Source organism: Sphaeramia orbicularis, chromosome 4 (genome assembly GCF_902148855.1).
Source record: "Sphaeramia orbicularis chromosome 4, fSphaOr1.1, whole genome shotgun sequence".
Lineage (NCBI taxonomy): Eukaryota > Metazoa > Chordata > Actinopteri > Kurtiformes > Apogonidae > Sphaeramia > Sphaeramia orbicularis.
The window spans coordinates 20,129,685-20,150,857 of NC_043960.1; the positions used below are offsets into that span (position 1 = coordinate 20,129,685).

At 39.5% G+C, this 21,173-nt stretch overlaps 1 protein-coding gene across 4 annotated transcripts in view; it reads left to right on the plus strand.

Moving 5' to 3' along the window:
* kdm4b (lysine (K)-specific demethylase 4B) overlaps window positions 1-21,173 on the plus strand; it is a 56,456-nt gene that overhangs the window by 27,411 nt on the left and 7,872 nt on the right. For 3 of the 4 annotated variants that reach the window (XM_030132270.1, XM_030132272.1, XM_030132273.1), the window contains 11 exons: window positions 1,630-1,733; window positions 3,407-3,544; window positions 9,966-10,162; window positions 11,084-11,331; window positions 11,934-12,163; window positions 12,305-12,425; window positions 14,058-14,221; window positions 15,026-15,230; window positions 17,503-17,579; window positions 17,803-17,858; window positions 18,780-18,888. In XM_030132270.1, coding sequence (XP_029988130.1) covers window positions 1,630-1,733; window positions 3,407-3,544; window positions 9,966-10,162; window positions 11,084-11,331; window positions 11,934-12,163; window positions 12,305-12,425; window positions 14,058-14,221; window positions 15,026-15,230; window positions 17,503-17,579; window positions 17,803-17,858; window positions 18,780-18,888 — 1,649 coding nt within the window. The remainder of the gene's footprint in view (window positions 1-1,629; window positions 1,734-3,406; window positions 3,545-9,965; window positions 10,163-11,083; window positions 11,332-11,933; window positions 12,164-12,304; window positions 12,426-14,057; window positions 14,222-15,025; window positions 15,231-17,502; window positions 17,580-17,802; window positions 17,859-18,779; window positions 18,889-21,173) is intronic. The other variant, XM_030132271.1, reaches the window with a different exon arrangement.

The window sequence follows — 21,173 nt, forward strand, 5'->3', positions numbered from 1 at the left end:
TGGCTTCATGTAGTCACACCTTTTCTGCCTGGCTTTGGGTGCGCGAAACACATTCAACCACATGCATTGACTGGATGAGGTCAAGCCTTGCATTTTCTCTGATCCTGAATTTCTGAATTGAGTTTTTGTCACTTTGGAGTTCATCCACATTTTTTTTTGTTTGTTTGTTTTCACATGGACTGTATTTGTTTATATTGACCACACCCCCAGCCACTATAGACTTTAACTGACTACTGGGATTTATTTGAGGAAATTTGCTTTTAAGTAGTTTTGTAAAAAAAAAAAAAAAAAAAAAAAGATGTTGCAAAACATTTTATCAGTGGTAGAAACAAATACAAAAAAGAATAGTGTTTTAAATACTTATTTATTGTTTTGCAGTTGTAGACAGACAGATGGTAATGTGTCTACCAGTCTTATTAATGCTGCTGTTTTAAATTTCACCACACAGTTTAATTGTGTACTTGAATCTTCCATGGCAAAGGACATTATTTGGGTAAATGAAGTCTTTTTGTCACCCTGAATGGGTGAAAGATTTAAAAGTGTAAGTCCCCAGCTTCACATTCCCACTGTTGGCTGATTTCTTGCTGTAAAACAGTAACTTTGGGTTATGATTTACATTGAATCTGCCCATTTTTTTCATGAAATTCATCTATATTGCAAAACTGAATACAATAAGCGCATCCATCATATATTGACTTCGTAAAATGTGTCAAAAACATGATTGACTTGAAGTTGTCACTTGAAGATTTGGTTGACATACAGCGATTCCAAAGCTGGGTTGGTGTTGTCAAAGCTTTTATCCAGTTAAACTGGGTAATACCTCAGTTACAAGATATTGACAAATATTTTAAAACCATAATACCTGTTGCTGCTGCTGCTGTTTGATAAACGGTACTTGCTGGCGGTTAGGTTCTGCATCATAAAATGTTCTGCAGGTGTCCTATAATGCCTTGTCTGGCTTTTGCCACATTGTCTCAAAAACTACACTGCTGCAGTGCATCTGAGATGAGTTTAAAAAGTAGAAAAGAAATGTATATGTTGGCACACACTTTATAGGAAGAGCAGACAATGTGATCTGCACAAGAAATACAAAAACCAAGGTACTCTCTTATAATTTTAAAATGACTTTTTTAATTATGGCATGTCTCAATGGACCTCACTGAGCCCCAACGGGTTTCATCCTGTTGGCCTTTTTTTTTTTTTGGTTCCCCTGATGAGGGCCAGCAGGCTGAAACACGCTGGGGCTCAGTGAGGTCCGTTGAGACATAGTATAATTAATAAAGGCATTTTAAAATTATGAGAGAGTGCCTTGGTTTTTGTATTTTTTTGTGCATTGATGGTCCCTTCACCAAAGAGCACCTCTTTTATTATTTTTCATTACTATTTTTCATTACTGCCTGGAGGTCCATGAAGCATTCCTCTTTACTGTTTGTTCAAGGTACAATATGATCTGTTGACCTTGACCAGGGCAGGTATACTGTACTGCACTTATCCCTGTTATGTTTGTTGGTTGGTTTTGACTCACTTGTATTCTATGTGGTTTGTAAAAAATCTCTTTTTTTTTTTTTTTTCTTTCTGGGTCACCAATATGGAAAGTAAACATCATGTTCCTGTTTTCCTGTTCCGCAGGCTTTTTCCCTGGCAGCTCCCAAGGCTGTGATGCTTTTCTCCGCCACAAGATGACGCTGATATCTCCATCCATCTTGAAGAAATATGGCATTCCTTTTGACAGGGTGAGTCTCCAAATGAACATTGGATGCTATCGTGATATTTCTGTCTGTCAATCTGTCATTTGACCATCTGGATTAAAAACTACTATGATGAATAATATGAGCCTGAATGTAGTGTGTCTTTTAGGTGGCATAAGCCTAAATGGTTAATACTAATAACTACCCACCAATACCTCAGTTGAGTTTAGTTTGCATTAGTAAATCACTAAATTAATTAGAAATTGTCAATCTTTTTTTTTTTTTTACTCTCTGCATGAACCATCGTCTTTTCTTAAATGATGTTCAGTCGCATAGTGATGACAAACCTGCTACTGTGAAGACATTGTTACAATAATAATGAACGCAATAATAAAAAGAAGCTGTAGAAGCTATTTAATCTCACATCCTCCTTTCTCTAATAACATGGATGTTTGTTGTCTAAGTTTCAGAAAAGGTGAGCCTATTTGAATAATGAGCGACACCACATTGGCCTCATTAAAAACAGAGGCGAGTAGCTCTGCTTTGATGCAAAAATCACAATCTCAACACGTGAGAGACGATATTTTCCAAGCAATTATCTTCTGAAATTAGCTGGCTTTTTCCCCCTCTGTGTTTTTATTCAGACTATTCAGTAAGTGACATATGCTCACAGATTGAAGGGAAAAACTGTCAAAAAGGCATACAGAGTTCTTCACTGTCAGCAGAGGGACCCCCCCCCCCAAAATACACCCCATTTATCACTGTGCTCCCCCCTCAGGACGTCATTATCACAGTGAACACGTTTCCTCTTACACACCTACAGTACTTCTCTTGATTCATGTGTAAAAATAAAACCGTCTTCTTGCTTTTTGCAAGAGCAAAAGGGTTGTTTGATATGTGAACCTCTGCCTTTGGTTGAGGAAGTTTATCTCCCGTTCTCAGCCTCTCCTCCTGTCTCTCCCTCTCATGCCTGTCACCTTGTCTGGATTGATCTGCCTCTTGATTGCCTGGATCCGGGCTTCACAAGGAAGTCGAGATCCTCCACCAGAAATATAAGGCTTAAGTTTTGGGGCAACACATTAAAAAAGAATGCACTTAACTTGTCCTCACATTTTTAAACATTCTCAGAATAACACTGAGCTCACGAGAAAAACGCTCAACACCTCCAGCTGCAGTCATATTTAGCTGAATTAATTTTCCTTTTGAGTCAGGGAAGTTTAGAAAAAAGTTATTGTGGAAATATTTATATTTTAAACCTTAATTGCACTTACTGTGAATGTAAAGTCTAGATTAATGGGTAATATCATTGTGCATTTTAGAAACCGATGAGGAAAATACTGAACATATACAGAAACATTGCACATCACTGTACAGTTTACAGTAATAACAAGTTAACTTACATTAAGCAAAAAGACAGCAGAGACTGTTGCGCACACAGGCAAATTATCATTTCACATACTTGAAGCTTTATTAAGAAGATATAAAAATCATCTGTTAAGATTTTGTGAAATATGGAATGAGGAGTGGGGTTATTCAGCACACACTGAATTAATTGTCATGGTTTTTCTTTTGAAAAATATTACAACAAAGTGGGGAAGAGCACTGAAATTGCATGCTCAAATAAACCATCAACAAATAATTGTATTGGCTGTATTGTCTTGCAAATAAATAGAAATGTTAAATTGTTGCTGTTGTCGTTTTTCCTGCTGTCTGAACAGATAACACAGAATGAAGGCGAGTTCATGATCACCTTTCCCTATGGCTACCACGCCGGCTTCAACCATGGCTTCAACTGTGCCGAGTCCACAAACTTTGCCACCCTGCGTTGGGTGGATTATGGCAAGATGGCGACCCAGGTGAGGAAGCACAGACTGAAGACCATGTGTTTAGTACAGGTCCTGTAGGTACCAAAGCAGATACTCCTGTGTCTGAATTTTCTTCAGAATGAAAGGATTCATTTTCAGGTGATGGTTTGAAAGAAGAAAAGTATGACTGGGACATGACTGCTTGAGTTTATTTACTTTATTTAGACTCAGTTGTCCTTCTGTATTAGTAACTAATGGATTTACAAAAATATTGTATATTTAGATTAAAACAGGTTTTTACAATTTAACAATCTGCCTGCTACAACTTGCATTAAAGCTCAAAAGTCATCAGAAATAACCATTCATGATTTCTTCCAAAAATTACATGTTGACTGAAGTAGGATTTTTATTTTTATTGCGCAAACTCCTCTGGCCATACCACCCCGCCTGAGTTTTTTAAAACCAAAATTTGCTCACAGTAATTATTCTATATTCTCTATGTGTTGTTCTAAAAGAGGTTTAATCCACAACTGATTATAGGAGCAGTGTAGTTAACATCACAACATCCCTGCTCTGGCTGTCTGCTTCTTCGTAGGGGTGAAGTAATAGATTGTACCAAAATATAAAAGCAGCGTCTGGTTCTGTGCTACACACAATCTGTTACCAGCACTAACCATACCCTCACATCCCTCCATTGATGCAAAGTGCTTCTTTGCCCGGGGGCTGTTGAGCATGAAATTGACAGGGCATGGTTTGGTTATAGAGGGGAGCCCAACCACAATGTCCTCTGGAAGAAAACTCCCCCCTTGTTTCTTTTCTATACATTCTTCTTCATTTTCCTGTTCAGTTCACTCTCTCCCTTTGTGGTAGTGTGTACATGTGTGCGTCTCTGTGTCCCCTTTCCCTACTTTCTCTCTACTCGACTGCATGTTAGATTTATGAGGTGCCAGTTTCCAGAAGTACGTCTCTCTCCCCTCGTTTTCTAATTTTCGGCCTTCCTACTTTACCCATGTGGCCACTTGTAATTTAAGAACCAGTAGTCCCTCCACCCGACCCAGTGCTCCAGAGACCATCTCGTACTACAATTGTCTCAGTCTGATAAAGAAGAGTGGTTTACTCTGCACCGCTAAACCGAGTCTGCAAAGCGGCAATGCAGCACCACACGCAGAGAGTCTGGGAATATGAAAGACAACAGCACGGCCAATGAGACCCTCCATCTGTCCATCTCACTTACTGCTGCTTTCTTTTTGTCTGCTCTCGGGGGTTGGCATTGCGGAGATGTGCAAGTTCAGTTCCAACAGCACACGTACTGTACAGCATGTCTCGGAGCAAAACCCTGATCCTGTCCGGGCCTTGCACTGTGAAGTATCCGAACCTAATAGGGTGGCTTTCAAAAGTTCTGTATAAACTGTCAAAACTTCTCGGTCTGACTTCGACTCATCCATCCACTGATGAGTATTGATGTTGTTGAAAACATTTTGAAAAATCATTTCAGTCAGGAAAAGAGCTTCCCAAATAAAACATAAACTGTTGTCCTTACTAGGAGATGTTAGGGATATTATATATAGATACTGACAGTACATCATGCCAAGTACTGACAGAACTTTCCACTGTCACTAATGGCTACAGCTTTTCAACCAGAATGTCTGAAAATAAAAATTGCCTCCTCCCACTTTATCTTTAAATTAGTTTGATATTCAGTTACTTATTAAGGATGCACCCATAGGTTGACCAAGACATTTGCATCCGATATTTACTGATATCGGCCAATGTTCATATCAGCATTGTCCACAGATGGCAGCGGTAGACGTTTATCTGTCGTGTTATGTTAAAGGCTGTTTTCCTAAATCTGTATGTTTTAATCACTCAAAGATAATGTGGTGAAGGACTGACAAGCTTTTAGAATAGAAAATAAGGTCAGTAGCGGCGTCTACACTGGCTGTAGACCAAAATGTCATTTTAAATATTGATATTGGTCAAAAATTTTGTAGCTGGCTCATCACTTGTATATATTGTTTTGACTGATGTGTTCAACTTGACAGTTTTTTAATAAATTAGATGTTTCAGCCTTGATATTCCGCTGAGCCTTATCCTGCCTTTACATGCAATGGGTAAATACTATGGCTATTATAGTAAATATTGGTTACAAACTCGAACGCCCCCTCACATCATATTTCACACTGGAGAACTGGGAAAAATTTTGATACAAAAGCTGCTAAGATGAAAATAACCTTTGAACTTTTCAACATGGCAGAGGGCAACGAGGGATTCATCGCAAATGATAAACAATGCTTTTATTAACATTCTGCTACTGTTAGCTGTCCCTTTTTCACATTTGTAGCAAACACAATATGCAAAAAAATAAATAAAAAATTTATACATCCAAAACTGTTTTACCCAAGTAGCAGGTCACAATAAATTGTCAGGCATTTTTCATTCTGCTACAACCAAAAAAGCACTTGAACACAACGCACTTGTAATTTCAAATTCATAAGTGGAAAGGATCATCCTCCCAATAGCATGTGAAGGCAGCATTAGTGCTGAATATAGTTTTAATGGCGTCAGAAATTATATTGCCTTTCCACTCAAGTTAGTGCTTTACCCCTCGGTTAATGTTATTTTTATAAACGGTGTTGTGGTTACACTGGATTTCTGTACCTGATATAATTCTCTTGGTTTTGGACTTGATGCCTCCACTCTTTCTAACTCAAGCAGTCATGTGTTACCTCGTTTAGCTGTCTGTCCGACATCTCCTGCCCTCCCCTCAGCCGAGCCGTATTCTGTCAGCACCAAACAGGACAGTGAACGATGGGACTCAGTATCGTATTTGTCACCCTTTGGGGGCTGCCAGCACACATCTCATGTCTCACCCTTCTGAAATACAAGCTACTTAACTGCTGCCCCATCTGTCTGACTTACTAAGCGAAATCACACCTGCGGTCATAGCAAGAATCCAGTCAGCACTCTGTGAGCTCTTAGAAAAAACTTTAAACAGAGAAAAACAAGAATTGAACATACTAGAAAGCACCTGGCCACACAGATTGATGCAGTGTACATGAGATTTATGGAAAGTTTGTTGGAAAACAGCACAGCAGTGAGCATTACAAATGACAAAACAGATCTTCCAGATTATGTCTGAGAACAGTTATGTGTGCAATGCCATTACGCTGCTGAATATTAACAGTTTCTGTGATCTGCCTCTGTATTATTCTCAGTGAAAGCCTCTCTCTGCTCATTTGGTGCTCAGTCACACTTTGCTGCTGTTCCCGCAGGCTTCCAGAGTGATTTTTTTTTTCTGTCTGGGAGAGGAGCAGAAATCATCCCCCCAGTTCTAAGACTAAATCACATCACTTTTTCATCTTGAAAGTGAATTGCAGATGACTCACCCTCCTTTTTTTTTTTTTTTTTTTTTCACATTTACTCACAAACTCATCTTGTTTGTGTGAGCCCATAAAATGTGATTGGACATGTTAAATTCTTACTCGACTTTATGTGAAACCAGCTAAATGTCCATGAAAGCCAAACAAAATGAATTTAACTTGGTTGTATGGTCAGCGTGTTGCATTATTAAATAGATTAGGTTGCTGTTGTAACAGATGTTTTCCAGCATCTAAGACAACAGGAAAAAGTGGCGAATAAATCCTTGTATGCATCTAGGGTTTACAATGACACTCCCTCCTATTTCAAGTCTCTTATCTTTGAGTTTCACATTAAAGAACAATCTCGACGAAGATGGTTATTTCAGTTTTCATTATCACATCGAAATCTGTGATTTTATTCCTAATGCTGTGTTGGAAATGTGAAATGTGTGACTTTCATAATTACATTGCTGGGACTTGTAAGACACTAAACAGCCCAAAGGCAGGCTCTGCCATATTGAACTCTGGGTCATTGCAGATCTGATTTTAAGCCGTTGCCAAATTAAAGTTGATGCTGAGTATAACCCTCTAATTAACCTATTTGCATTTGTTAGAACAGCACATGTGCATGTCAACCAAATGCAGAATTTTCTGTGTCGCAATGTTTGTTCAAGATGGAGACGGAAAAGAAGGGAGTTTATCATTGTCATGTCAACAGTCACAGTGCATGTTTTCACAAGCTGTGCTGTTCATGTCCCAGTTTTCAGGTCAATTATATTTCATCCAGTTAACTGCTTTTATTTGACAATGACATTGACAGAACATAAGACTGAAGATATAATCTGTTAAACGGCTTCTGTAATAAAAAGGCCAATTTTCCCTCAAGGAAAACTGAACTAGTGAAGGGCAGCCTATGGTCAGAGAGCGAGTAGACTAGAGGCCACACATTTATATTGTGAAGTATCGTTTCATCATAGTTGAAATAGTGCTGACATTTACAACCGCAAACTTGGTGCAACATTAACTCAACAGATAAGACAGTCTAAATTTGTGTTGTAAATACAGTTTATCTTTGATTTGCATTGCCTCTCCGTCCCTCTCTGTTCATATTAAGCAGCTGTTGCAGAATGTGCGTGTATGAGAACAAATGATGAAGTGAAAGAATTGAGAGGCAGGGTGTGGAAAAAGTAGAACAATTTAATCTATTTCTCAGCTAGGTCAGCATTTTATTTGCTGCATGCCTTTCAGTGAAAGAGCTTAGCATAAAAAAAACACATAACCAGATAAATAGAGATGTTTTTGTCTAATTCACTGTGGGTTTCTAACTAATGAGCAGCTGGATGATACGCAGCTCTGTGAGCATATTCTGTTTTCCATCATTTGTTTTGGGGGTTTTTTGTCATCTCTGCAGTAGTATCATCAAAGCAAAGTGACCATAAATACATTTCAATTTTACATTCGCTTGCAGTCCTCTCATCTTATTTCTGCTCAGGATATGTTGTGATTGTGACTTGTCCATGATTGTATCTTGTCCATGACGTGGTTGTATCACAGACTTACAGAAAGAATAATGATTTCATCTCTCACTCCAGTCGGTCTTCATTTTTCAGGTCATCATGTCATTTTTTCTTTATTCTTCTGCTGTGGTGTAATCAAAGAAAAGCAAGCAAAAGGAATTTCTGATGTGATCATTTATTGTCGGCCACTGTGGGCCAGGTCATGCAGGTCACGCAGAAACTCCTTTTTTGTTATTAGTACTTGGCACATCCACCAAGTGCAGTGATCCATAGCACGTCCCCAAGCAAAAGGTTTTCTGTAGCTTCATTAGAAACCCAAGTATACTTCAGGGCTCATTGACTGCTTGCCTCAGGGTGGGCTTTTGTTTTCCCAGGTCTTATGCATCTCCAAATGTGCTTCCCTCTTCTAATTAAGTATTTATGTGATAATAAAGTGTAACTCGCACTGGCCCTTGAGGATGGCAACAATCTCCATAACCTTTTAACGGTTTCATAAAAATAAAATCAGCTCTTTTCGCCTTTTTACAAATGAAAATACTGTATTAGAGATACAATTAATGTGAGGGCAGCATTTGGCTCGTACCGTTGTGTGTTTGTTTTCCCACCATCTTACTATTTTCACTAAAGATTTCATGACTGTATCAATCAGCAGAACCATGCTTACTTGGCCCCTCTGCCCTCCCGCCTCCCTCTCCAGCACTCTCCTCCCAACACCATATTTTAATGTTTCCGTCTGTCAAGTGGTGTCTAGATGAGATGTAGGCTGGATATTGTTTTTTCTGGGGAGAGTGAGTTGCTGTGTTTCCAGTAATTGAACATAAGGCTTTGAGTACCAGCTCAGGAAATAATATGGGCAGAATGTAATACTACAAGCAAGGCGTGAAAGAAAATATTTTCATCTTTCTACTCAACCGTCTTTGTTTCATTTCCCTCCTTTCCCTTCATTCCTAATCTCCTTTGTGTGATTTGTTTTGTGTTGTTTTTTTCAGCTATATCTGCGTTTTTGTTTCACTTACAGAGATTCATGTTTGTGGACTCATTTTGAGATAGCTCTAAGAGGACAGATGTATTATTAATTATGACAGTATTCATGAACTTTAATGTCATCATTCAACTACAGGATTATCACGCAGAACACACACACTGGCATTCATTGTTTTTATCAGCAGACTACATCACGCTGTTGTCATACTAGTGTGTATAACTACACTGTATGTTGACAACTAAACAACAGAGATTTCAGATGCCATTCTTACTCCTTTTTCATGTTGCTTTTGGTTTTCCTCATCAGTGTGCCACAGCGGGTTTCATCCTCTTTTCATCACTCACTGCAGAGTTTTCAGTCAAAAATTTGTGATGTGTAACAAGTTTCATCTGTAGCAGCTGCTCCATATGTAGGCAAACACCAGCATACTACCACCACAGCAGATAAAGCTCTGACAAACCCTGAATGTGCAGTGACATGAGTTTGGTTTTGAGGCCTTACTTAAATAGAAGTGGAAGGTTTTTTGTGTGTCCCTTGCACAACCTGCTGTCGTCCCTTTTCTAACACACAGCTAACATCTTGTCTGATGTTTTTTTTTTTTCTTTCTCCAGTGTTCCTGTCGTAAAGACATGGTAAAGATCTCCATGGATGTGTTTGTGCGCTGCCTGCAGCCCGAACGGTATGAATTGTGGAAACAGGGCAAAGACATCACGGTACTGGACCATCTGAAATCCACCGAGCTCAGCAGCCCTGAACTGGAGGGATGGAGGCAGCATCGTGTCACTTACAGGGCCAACCTGTTGCGGAGGTGAGATGTCAAACTACATACAGCCCGCTGATATTTTCTGCAGAACCTCTATATAATAGTCCTTCAAATTGCCTTGTGACATTTGTTGGAATATTAATTGTGCCTAGATTCGTTTTCAATATATGTTCTTAATTTATATGGTACTTCTCAGTAATTTAAACATGGTTCATTTGTTTTTTGATAAAGCAGATATTTCACATACTTTACTAGATATTTTACTCACATTTACACATCAAACCTTGAAGTCTTTCTGATATCTGAAGTCACATTGTTGTTTTTCTTAATGATGTTGCAATGTCACAGGGGATGTTAATACGGATTTTAATAGTGACCATAAGTCTTCTCTTAGTTTATGAAATACCTGTAATGGGTCTTCAGTTTTCATTCTCTTTCTAACCACAGGCCTAGATATGAATGTTTCCTCTCAGTTAGTTTCTCAATTCTGCATGTTTTGTAAGCTACTTTATCTGTAACGATACCACAGGATACAGCATAACCCAACTCCTTAAAACTTCCCAGGACAACTCCAAGGTCTTGCATTCTGTCTGTTTTTATCTTTTCTTTCTTCTGCTTAGCGACAGCATCATACATCATATTAACCAATCACATTTAAGCTTAGCATGGGCTACTATAAGTTAGATTGACTTCCTGGACTGGTCAGAACTGACTTCTGAGAGAGGGTGAAGCTTCATCTGTCAGTTTCTCACTTGTTCACAGTAAAGGAAGGCCTGATTGACAACCAATCCATTCTCTACGAATTTCTTTGTCGTTTACACCTCCACGACAGGGTCTAACAATTATTTGCAAAGCTGTATAGTGTCTCATTTCACAGGTTTTGATACCCTAAAATCAATGGGCATCCAAAAATGAATACCAATCATTTCAGCAAATGGTGAACTCCCCTTTTTTGTCACTGCTCAGGGCCATGCAGAAGATGAAGCAGTTCCGTCGCCTGAAGCTGGAGGAAGTTAAGGTGTTGGCAGAGGAGGGCATTGAGCTTGATGCTGTCAAGTACCAGCGACAGGTAGAGGAGCGCGAGGCTCAGCGGAGGCAGGAGAGGGAAGAGCGTTTAGCCAGAGAAGCCATGATGACCCTGGAGGCCATGGAGCTTGAGGAGCAGGAAGCTGCAGAGGCTGCCGCTAAAGCAGCAGAGACTGCAGGTTTGGAGGGTGAGAAACATTGAAAAATTGGAAAAAAAAAAAAAAAAAGCTGTTTATTTAAATGGATATTAGGAGGTTGGGAGCTTTACCTTAAGAGTAAGGCTTAGGTCCACATACATACATACATATATATATATATACATATGCATTTTCTAAAATGCATTTTTTTTTATGTCATTTTGGCTTTTTTGAAAATGCATAAATACAATTTTAGGTCAGTGGAAACTGATATTTGAGCAGGGAAAACTGAGTCTTTTTCTTTTAACACCACACTATATGCTTTTATTTCTTTTGGGCGTTTTGTAATTTTGTGCAGTGGTGGATGTGGCCAAAATAATGTTCTAATCTTGATAACAACACTTTTTAACTGCTTGCATATAGATATACAGTTTCTTAACTACTATATTAATGAGTCAGAATGTATTGTGACCGACAGAGCTTTAGTTATGTATTACTCTCTTTAAAAAAAAAAAAAAAATTATATTATGTTTTTCAGTTCCTCCACAGTCACAGGCAATTGACATTTAACTGTATATAATATTTACTGTGTATAATGTAATATTTCACCCTTCTTAAGGTTTGTTTGAGCCCCTTTTCATTTCTTTTGCTTGCACCAGCACCAGAGGTCAAATCAGAAGTCCCGGCAGAAGAGGCAGAGAAAAGAAAGCCCAAAAAGCAGAAAAAGATGACCCCATTTATCCCCAATGCTATTACTGGGTTTGAAGCGGCATTTGAGCAGTTTGCTACATCTGGCATGAAGGGTGCATTGGTGGGCAACCCTTTAACACCAAAGCAGGGTGATGTCCCAGGAGATAACAAGTTAGATGTGAATGCCACCCAGGTAAATCAGTTTGCATGATTTTTTTTTTTCTCCACTCCTTTTTAGTCAGATTATTTTTGTCAAATGTTTTGGTATACATTTATTGTTCATCAGCCACAGTCACTGCAAAAAATGTCATCAGCCTTGTATTTTTTTTAATAGGGATGCTATTCCAAGATGAAGATGCCGACAGAGGTGAAAAAGAGTCGTCGCCACCCTCTGAGTAAACCACCTATGCGGTCTCCTCTGTCCATTGTCAAGCAAGATCCTGCCAGTGAAAAAGGTAGGGTTAGCTCTGTGTCTAGCATTCACATTTACATAATTGGAGTTAGAAACCCTGTATTGTTATTGTACAGAATACGATTAAATTAGGAATTGTACTTATCTTCAGTGTATTTAAAAAGACAAGTGCACGTGACATACACTTGTAATCTTCTAAAGTACAGTTAAATACAAGCCAAATATAAATGGATTCATGGATCATCTCCTTCCATACCAGTGGGACTTCTGGTCTCCAGATGGAGGTGTGGCTTGGGGTGAATGTGATCACAAGCCCTGTCTGTATTGTTGGCGAGGGGCTGTGGTGGGCAGAAACAGTGGGGGACTGCCTGCAGTTACCATGCTGACCGTGTTCATGGCAGACCCTGGAACCTGGAGTGGCAGAGACAGGAGCCACTGGAAGAGTTCTCTCCTCTTTGTGAAGGGCAGGGCTCGCTGGAACAGGTTGACCTCGAGATAGGGGCCCACACTCTGGAAAGCGCTGCCCCTGGTGTTTGATGTGCTCCTGCCAGCCCTTGAAAATCCAGGGGAGAGGGTGTAAATCAGGCCACAGACTTAGAGGTCAGACCAGACCCTCCAAGGCCAGGGCTAGGACATTACACAGAACCCAAAATTCCTTCCTACGAAGTAGGGGAAGACATTGAGAACTATTCGCTAAGGTCCACAGTTTTAAAGAACCCCACAACAAATGACTTACTTATGTTAATATTACGTTGTTTTTGAATTATCTGTGTTTTTACCTGCTGTTTGAGCAGGAGCATGTTTCTTTGAAGATGTATTAAACCCAGATGTTGACTGAGAGTTGCGCTGTCAGCACAAAAGCTGTTACTACATCATTAGCTACAGTAAACCATGTGTTTGAAATTCTGACCCCATCCAAGTGTGTTTTTCTCCCTCTGTCTCTGCCCCAGTTATTATTCATCATGCTCACTGTCCTCTCAATCATAGTACTCAAAATGTACAAGATACATTTTTTGTTTTGATTATCGATCAAGAGAAAGAAAAACAAAACAGTCTAAAGCTCCCTGTGGGGATAATGAAATCAAGCGTGCCTCCCCTCTTTTTTTCTTTTCATTTTCTGACTGACATTTATTGATCCGGGGATCATGACTTCCAATTACCTGCTTTCAAAGTCACTTTAAGTTGGCAGCATAAGATGCGACTCGAGGCCCGTCCTTCAGAAGGTTGGATGGTGGACAAGGAGAGAGGGAGTGGAGGATGGGAGAAAGAGAGGGAGGAAGGGTTGATCATGGGAGAAAAGGGAGAGTTAAATGGTGAGCTTGTGAAAAAATTCCCCCGCCTTCTGTCCAGGTCTGACAAATGGTCTGGATCGGCAAGCTTCAGGGGTTTCACTGCAAAATTGATTTCAGAACCAGAAGAGCAAGTTGTTGATGCCTATGCTGTTTGTGTTCATCAGCCAATTATACCATGTGGTGTTATTGTCTGGAACGGAATAAGCTATTTTTGTCTCCTGGCAGGGGTTCTTTCATTAAAGTAATGTTTTTGTACACTTCTAAAATGCTTCATATGCATTTTGGAATGAAAATTATTTAAAAATATGTTTAAATTTTACATTAAGTGCTTGAGATGATTTTAAAGTGATAACTCTCCTAACTATTTAATTTTGCACCTACAGGGCTGTCTTCTCAAATACCACTGGACAATGAGATGAAGAAACAGAAGCACCTCTGGCAAGATGTGTCAACAGCCAACTTCAGGGCAGAGAAGTCCTTCAACAGTGCCGTGGCAGCACTCAAACCACACTGTGCTATCTGTTCGCTCTTCTGTCCCTATACGAAGGTACAGCCAAACACCCCAGCAGAGGTTGTGATAAAGAAATGGAAGTGGTAGCTAGCAGTTCTACTTGTCATGCAGGGAATCAGCATTAGCAGTATCTTGGTTGTAACTGTGGTATTACATGTAAATGACGGACTGGCTTTTCCTGTGTTCCTGTAGATTCTTAAAAATATTCCAAAAAATAAGGCCTTAATCGGCATTAAAATGTCTTAAATCAATGTTTCCTGAAACTGTTGACATGGGAAGAAGGATTAGATGCACAACATTAGAATTACAATGTCAAAATAGTTGGTAACATCTCTTTTATTTATGATAACTTACACCAATCAGGAGAGTAGAATTCATGTAGCCAGAAATTGTTTTATGTTACAGTGAACATAGGCAAAACTGTTCATAGCCTTAGTAACTGATGTTTTGTCTTCAGTTTTAGCTATTGTTTGAGGTTGTCCCTAAAGGTAGTGTCTTAGTTTGTTTACAAGTCTTAAATATGACAAATGGGATGGTATCGACATTGTTTGAGGACCTGGATATCGGTTGACATCTGTTAACCACCTGCTTTTCTTAGCAAACGGTATCTAGTGTTTCACACTGTTGCAGCTGTAGATGAGTAGAAAAAGGCACTGAAGAGAAAAAAAATGACCTGAAACCTCTACATAAAGATAAAGATCAGTATTGTGTCTGTTCTCATGAAGCAAGACTGGTATTAGTGTAGCTTTGGAGTTGGCTAACATCAACTGAACTTGAACCTGAGACTAAATATCAATGTTAACGTATATCACTTTATCATATATTTGCTGTCTTTTCCAGCCACACAAAGAAGCTTTAATTGCAAGTGAAGCTCCATGCACCCCTCTTCCCCGTCATGGCAGTCGAACTCGTCCACTGGTTCCAGAAATGTGCTTCAGTGTCGGTGCAGGCAACACCGAGCCTACACCCACCAACCCCCACATCGGAGAGGATGGAACTAGTCTTCTGCTCTGCTGTTCATCTTGCCACCTACAAGTTCATGCGAGTAAGCATAAAACCCTCTGCACAGCAAGAAAGACTGCATTGTTCCATTTGAGTTCAACAAATGGGACGGCAGACGCACTGTGGAGAAGTTGTCGGCTAGCAGTTGTTCAGTTTTTTAAGCTTAAGTTGAAAATTAGCTTTCATTAGTTATTGAAGCTAACAATATGAAAACAAGATACACAGAAATTTGCAGTAAAGATAGAAATATTTACTTACTAATAAAACCTACTAAAATAAATTTAAATTCTAAAAAAACGAAGTTTTTAGTTTTAATCTTTATTCTACAATTTTTGGCAGATGAAATCTAGTATTTTTTTTATGTTACTCATAATGCTATGAGGTCATGATGTGATCCCACAAAATGAAGCACCAGAGTAAAACAGAATGTAATAGTTCAAATACGTAGAGGCATTTAACAAAAAACTAGAGTTATTAGAATATCAGGGCATCTCTAGACATACCCAAGATATAATTGTGGGGAAAACCCAAGGATTGTTGGAAGAAATTATAATGACTCAAATCTATTGCTGTAAAATGAGGATTGTGTCATATAAAATAAAAAATGGTGGTCCAAAGGGACAGTGAGTTGGTATAAAAAGAGGTGCTTAACTACTTTTTCAGTGCTGTGCATTAGCTCTACTCAGGTTTTGTTGTCCTTCAGTGAAACTGTACTGCCCTAAACATACAAACTTCAGACTCAGATGAGATAAACAGACACAACATCACCAGTTTTACGCTAGCAGATGGCAAACGTGTTGTACATCTGTTTTATCAGTCAATCAGTGTAGGCATCATCACGGCTAAAGTTAGGACAAAGCACCAGAGTGAAACAGTGACTCAAACTTGTAAAGTTATTTTCAGGAAATGTTCTAATTAAACTGCAATTTCCAACAAAATGAAATAAAAACAAAAGAAAATGCTAAACTATTATATTCTTGGTCAGCATTCAGCAAAAGTTTTTAGTCTTCTTCTATACACTAGTCCAAGTATTTATCTTGTGTCTTGTATCATTTTGTGAAATGTGGGAAAGTGTAGCTGCCATTTTATGTGTGTCTGATGAGCTGTAGGAAAGAAGAATCTGTTTGATTGTTACCATTAAGAACCACTGTCTGAGCCTGTACTAGGGCTAACAGGCTAGACTGACTCTAGTGGGTATTTTCATTCTTCCCTCATCCTCTCATCTCTATTCACAACTTTTTTCTACCCCCGAGCCTCTTGAGAATACTGTCAGAAAACTAGGAAGCACAGAAGATCTGATTTTTATTACAGCAATGCAACAAACTCAGCTCACTTCCCATGATGCTGCTCCCAATCATGATGCTCCATAGTTTAATTCTGTTTGACTTCGGTTCAGACACCAAACAGGCTGCTCAAGCATCTCAAAGGCAGTGTGCCACGAACTTCTCCAGCTCTGATGCACCCTAGTTTACACTCAGCACCATTTTTTCACGAAGGTGGTCGACTTTTAAAGTCTACAGCGTCTGTGAGGAAAGACTAACAGCTTGTTAACAGCCTTGTGCGTGTGTGTTTTTCTTGTGCCTAGTGTTTCTTATGCTGTTATTTATTGTTATCAGTTATCTTAACATGTCAAAAACTGAACAGCTCATACCTTTGCCTTTAGTGTATAGAAAAAAAAGCATAACATGACAGAAATGACAAAAAACCTTGACACTGTTCGCTAAAAAGCAGAGAAGATTGGGCAGGTTTTGTTGTCACTTTGTTATAAGAATTATACACTGTAATCATTTTGAAATGTCTACAACTGTATGTGTTGCAGCATGGACATGAGCACTCAAACTTGGTCAGTAACACACACTCTTAACCCTCCTGGGTTCTTATTATCCCTAAAGCTGTAGTGTACCTTCAAAAAGGCCAGTTCATTAGTCATCCAGGATTGAGCTGGGCTCAGCTGGAGAAGCAGCACCACTATTGATAAGAGGACATGAAGCAGAAAGAACTCCTGTCAGAAACAGCAGCTCTGCGCTCCATCCCTTCACTCCTCATTGTTTTGGAGTGAACAGCTAAACTAATATGATTCAGACCTGACTTGTTGTTACATAAATGGCACAAGCTTGAAATTGGAGATGGTAAGAAAAAGATGGTGTAAAAAATGATAGCAATTTATTAAACAAGTAGGGTTCATAAAAAACACGAAAAAGATTTTGATGACCTTCCTTATTGAACGGTAATCTGTCCATGCATATCAAATGATTGTCGATCTAATTGGACTGACATTCGAGGTCAATAATTTCCACTTTCTCGTTTTTTAATAGGTTGTTACGGTGTGAAGCCTGACTCTGTCAGTGATTCCTGGACCTGCTCCAGGTGTGCAGCAGGCGCCTTTACTGTGGTAAGTATACTCGTCTGAAAAAAGACTGTCATGACTTCAAGCTTCTTTTATGATTTTTATTGTTTTGGGTTTTTTTTAATTTCTGTATTTGATATATATCTGTTTTTGTGAAAATTAGGTGATTATATTGTATTGCTTAACAAACAATCTCACCACAAATAAAGATAGTTTCAGTATAGCCATTTCCGTCTTTTAATGCCCAGTCTTTCTTCTCTGTTTCCAGGAGTGTTGCCTCTGTAACTTGCGAGGAGGAGCTTTGAAGACTACTGCAGATAACCGGTATGTAGAACACTTGAGCTTTGATGTGGAAATTTCTTACGCGTGAAATAGAAAATGTATAACGTACATTTTATGGCTAAATTTCCGTGGTTTAGGCAACATTTGGACAGTAATGATCTCAACCGAAAACGTGTGGCAGTGTTTTCTCATTTTTAATTCCGCATTTAGACGTGCGTTTTGGGGGAAAGATCTGCATGCAGGCAGATATGCAGAAGTGTGTGAAATTTCCTATTTATCGATGTAGTTTGTACACTAGGGGGCATCACCAAGACCAAGCGCCTGTGTAGAACCTTCCTATTTCTCTTTCTTTTCTCTCCTAGCGCGAAATACACTCACAAAACAGGAAACAAAACAACAAGATTCGTGACAATCGCTGAAATGAGTCTTGGATGTAAATTAGTGGTTAAGGCAACTTGAAGGTTCATCATATGGAAATAATCCAACACGTTTTTGTTTTCCCGTACTGGCGCGTGCCCGTGATGTAAACTCTACGTGACGAGAAATTGCAGTTTTGTGTTTTTAACCCTTCAGACGGTGACGGTGGTTTCACTTTTTTGCATTTTCAACGTCTAAACAAAAGGCACGTCTGAAAAAATATTTTGTCGTTTTCACCCGAGAGCAAAGTCGTGTAAACTGGGCTTTAGACAGGAAGAACATTTTCCCCCTCATGTTTTTCTATAATAGGAACAGATATGTCACCTCATTGTTCCCATGTCAACAAACACACAATAGAATGAAGCAGCCAAACACAACTGTGGATAGATTTTATAATGACAGCTGCTTATATTAAACTGTCATTGGACATAAGAAAACTGCACCGCCAGTACGTGACCGCAGCAGTCAGGAAGGTTATCGAAGTTTTTGTTTTTTTTGCTGCTGGTTATCTTAAATAGTTTTCCTGATATCGCTGTCTTTCACCAGGTGGGTCCATGTCATCTGTGCCATCGCTGTGGCTGAAGCTCGCTTTGTCAATGCCATCGAGAGGGAGCCAGTGGATGTCTCGGCCGTTCCAGAGACTCGCAAGAATCTGGTAAGTTAAGACCAAGACCGAGAGGGTTTTTGGCATATCTCCTACTTAAAAAATCTCCAAATTCATGCTCTTGCCGCGTCATGTTTTTATATTGCTCTGTTTACTGTCAGAGTTCTCCTCTGCATCTATCTCACATGTCCTTTTCTTACTTCGATGTTCTTTTCACGTTTTAGATTCCTATCTGTCTTGCTCGCTGCTTCTGTATCTGTCACTTTCTGTTACTCTCCCTCCTCCCTTGTTCGATGGATACATTGTTTATACGTGAGCAGTGGAGGACACGGGGTAAAACAGATGTGCTGGGGGGAATGGCTGAATAATCAGCTGTCATTTCTCACTGCGCCAAATGAACTGCATCGATCCCGTGGGCGGGAGGCAATTTCCCCATTGCTGCCACGTTTTTGAACACAACTCGTCCCCTCCCTCCTTTTCCTTCTGCTGCCGCTCTTTTGTGATCCGCGCTCTACCTCTGTTCACCAGATCCCACTTCACAAGCAGCAGCCTTGCTTGCTGGTGCATTTTCACAAATCTACAAATAATGTCACCTCTCTTTTCCCTTCTCTCTCTCAATAATCCATCAAAGACAAGCTGGATGACTTTTGCATCCGAGTGCTGTCAAAGCAGGTTCCCTCCGTCTCTTGTTAAAAGGCCGTAAGAAGAAGCTCTGTGGTCTAATGATGCAAACGACTGAGTTGATCAAATGTGAACACGCACCCGTGGAACCAGTTTCTGTGGCAGCGTGTTCAGCAATACCTCCCTCCTCATCATCAGTTGTTTGGTTTTCAGGGACTGAGATGTCTTACAAGCTTTCTCAGGAACAGTAACTTTGCAGAAATCCTCATAAGACATTCATCTCCCAACGGTAGAGTTATATCTTGTGCCTAGAGGTACTGCAATTTCTGTTCTGAGCTCTGAATAAATCATCATACATGTTTTTAAAAAACTGTTCAGTCCTCCACCTTCAATTCTTCTCATTTTATTTCTCTTAATCGTAACAATTTAAAATAAAAAAGAACACCAAAAGCAAGTGTTTCTTACCGTTTATGTAATTTATTGAGCATTTTGATGCATGTCTGCTGATATATTTTTTCTTTTTATGTTCAAATTTGACACAAATGCTATGAATAATTTGTAGTAGCTTTTTCGGTTTAAACACAGATTAAATATAATAAACAAACACAGAGTGAAATGAGATATAACAAAAAAATGACCTACTTGGTGCTCCTGTGTTTTCTCCATATTTGTCTGTACTGTGCCAGCCACTGAAAACTATAAACCACACCAGGCTATGAAATATCGCAAAGCACAACCCTAGTGAGAGCTGTTGTACATTTTCCTGCGCTGGTGCAAAAATGAAGTATTGGCACTTTAATAAAGAATTTTTATTTTTTATTGATCAGCAGTGCTCTGTGCTGCAGCTGCTCACCCTGTGATTTGTCAAATCCAGGAGACACAAAAAAGAGGGATGGGAAGGATGAGTGAGTGAGGGGTGATAGATAATCACAATAAACCAATACACAGAAAGACAGTGTTCTGATGATATGAGACAGCAGTCAAAGCAGTAGGGATAATGGGCTCAGTCCAGGTTGTAATGAATCAAACATGTACAACTGTGCATTTCTCTGCTGCGTCTATCTTGGCAAGTGCATTCACAGTATTTTGATCAGGATTTGGAATGAAGACGTTTTTAAAGCACACCTGAGCTCACCCTCGTGTATTGAGATGATAACTTAACATGATGAGCCAAATTCATTAACATATGAACATGTTTCCTTGTTGCACAACCTGGCTTTACATGTGTTTCTCCTGTGGTGTCCTTTGGAAAGGAAGCATGGGAAACATGAGCGCAAGAGATGGGAGGTATAAAGAGGAGAGGCAGACATAGAGGGTTTGAAGTGAGCTAAAAAGAAGAATAACATTTGTGGTGTTGTGTGCACAGCGTGGTTCCTCACAAAGTGGCTCAACCGAGAGTGGAACAGGTTCCTAACTAAAGGCAAAGACTTGGCTGGATGGTTGGTTTGTGGTAATTTCACATTCAAGACGTGGGGGATGGAATGATGGGATTTGAAAAGCAAAGTGCTCAATGGGTGAATAGCCAGTCGTTCCTTGCCTGCTCAAGAGTAAGGGTTAAACAAGTGATGGAAGAGAGCAAAAACGGAAAGGAGAGAAGCTATGAGTGGGTCAGGCTCCTGTTGTTAGGAAATTTAAAGCTTTTGAACAAAATGTTGACACTTTCAGAAAGCCTGCAGTAGAAACTCTCAATATCTCTGACACTGATGACTGCACAA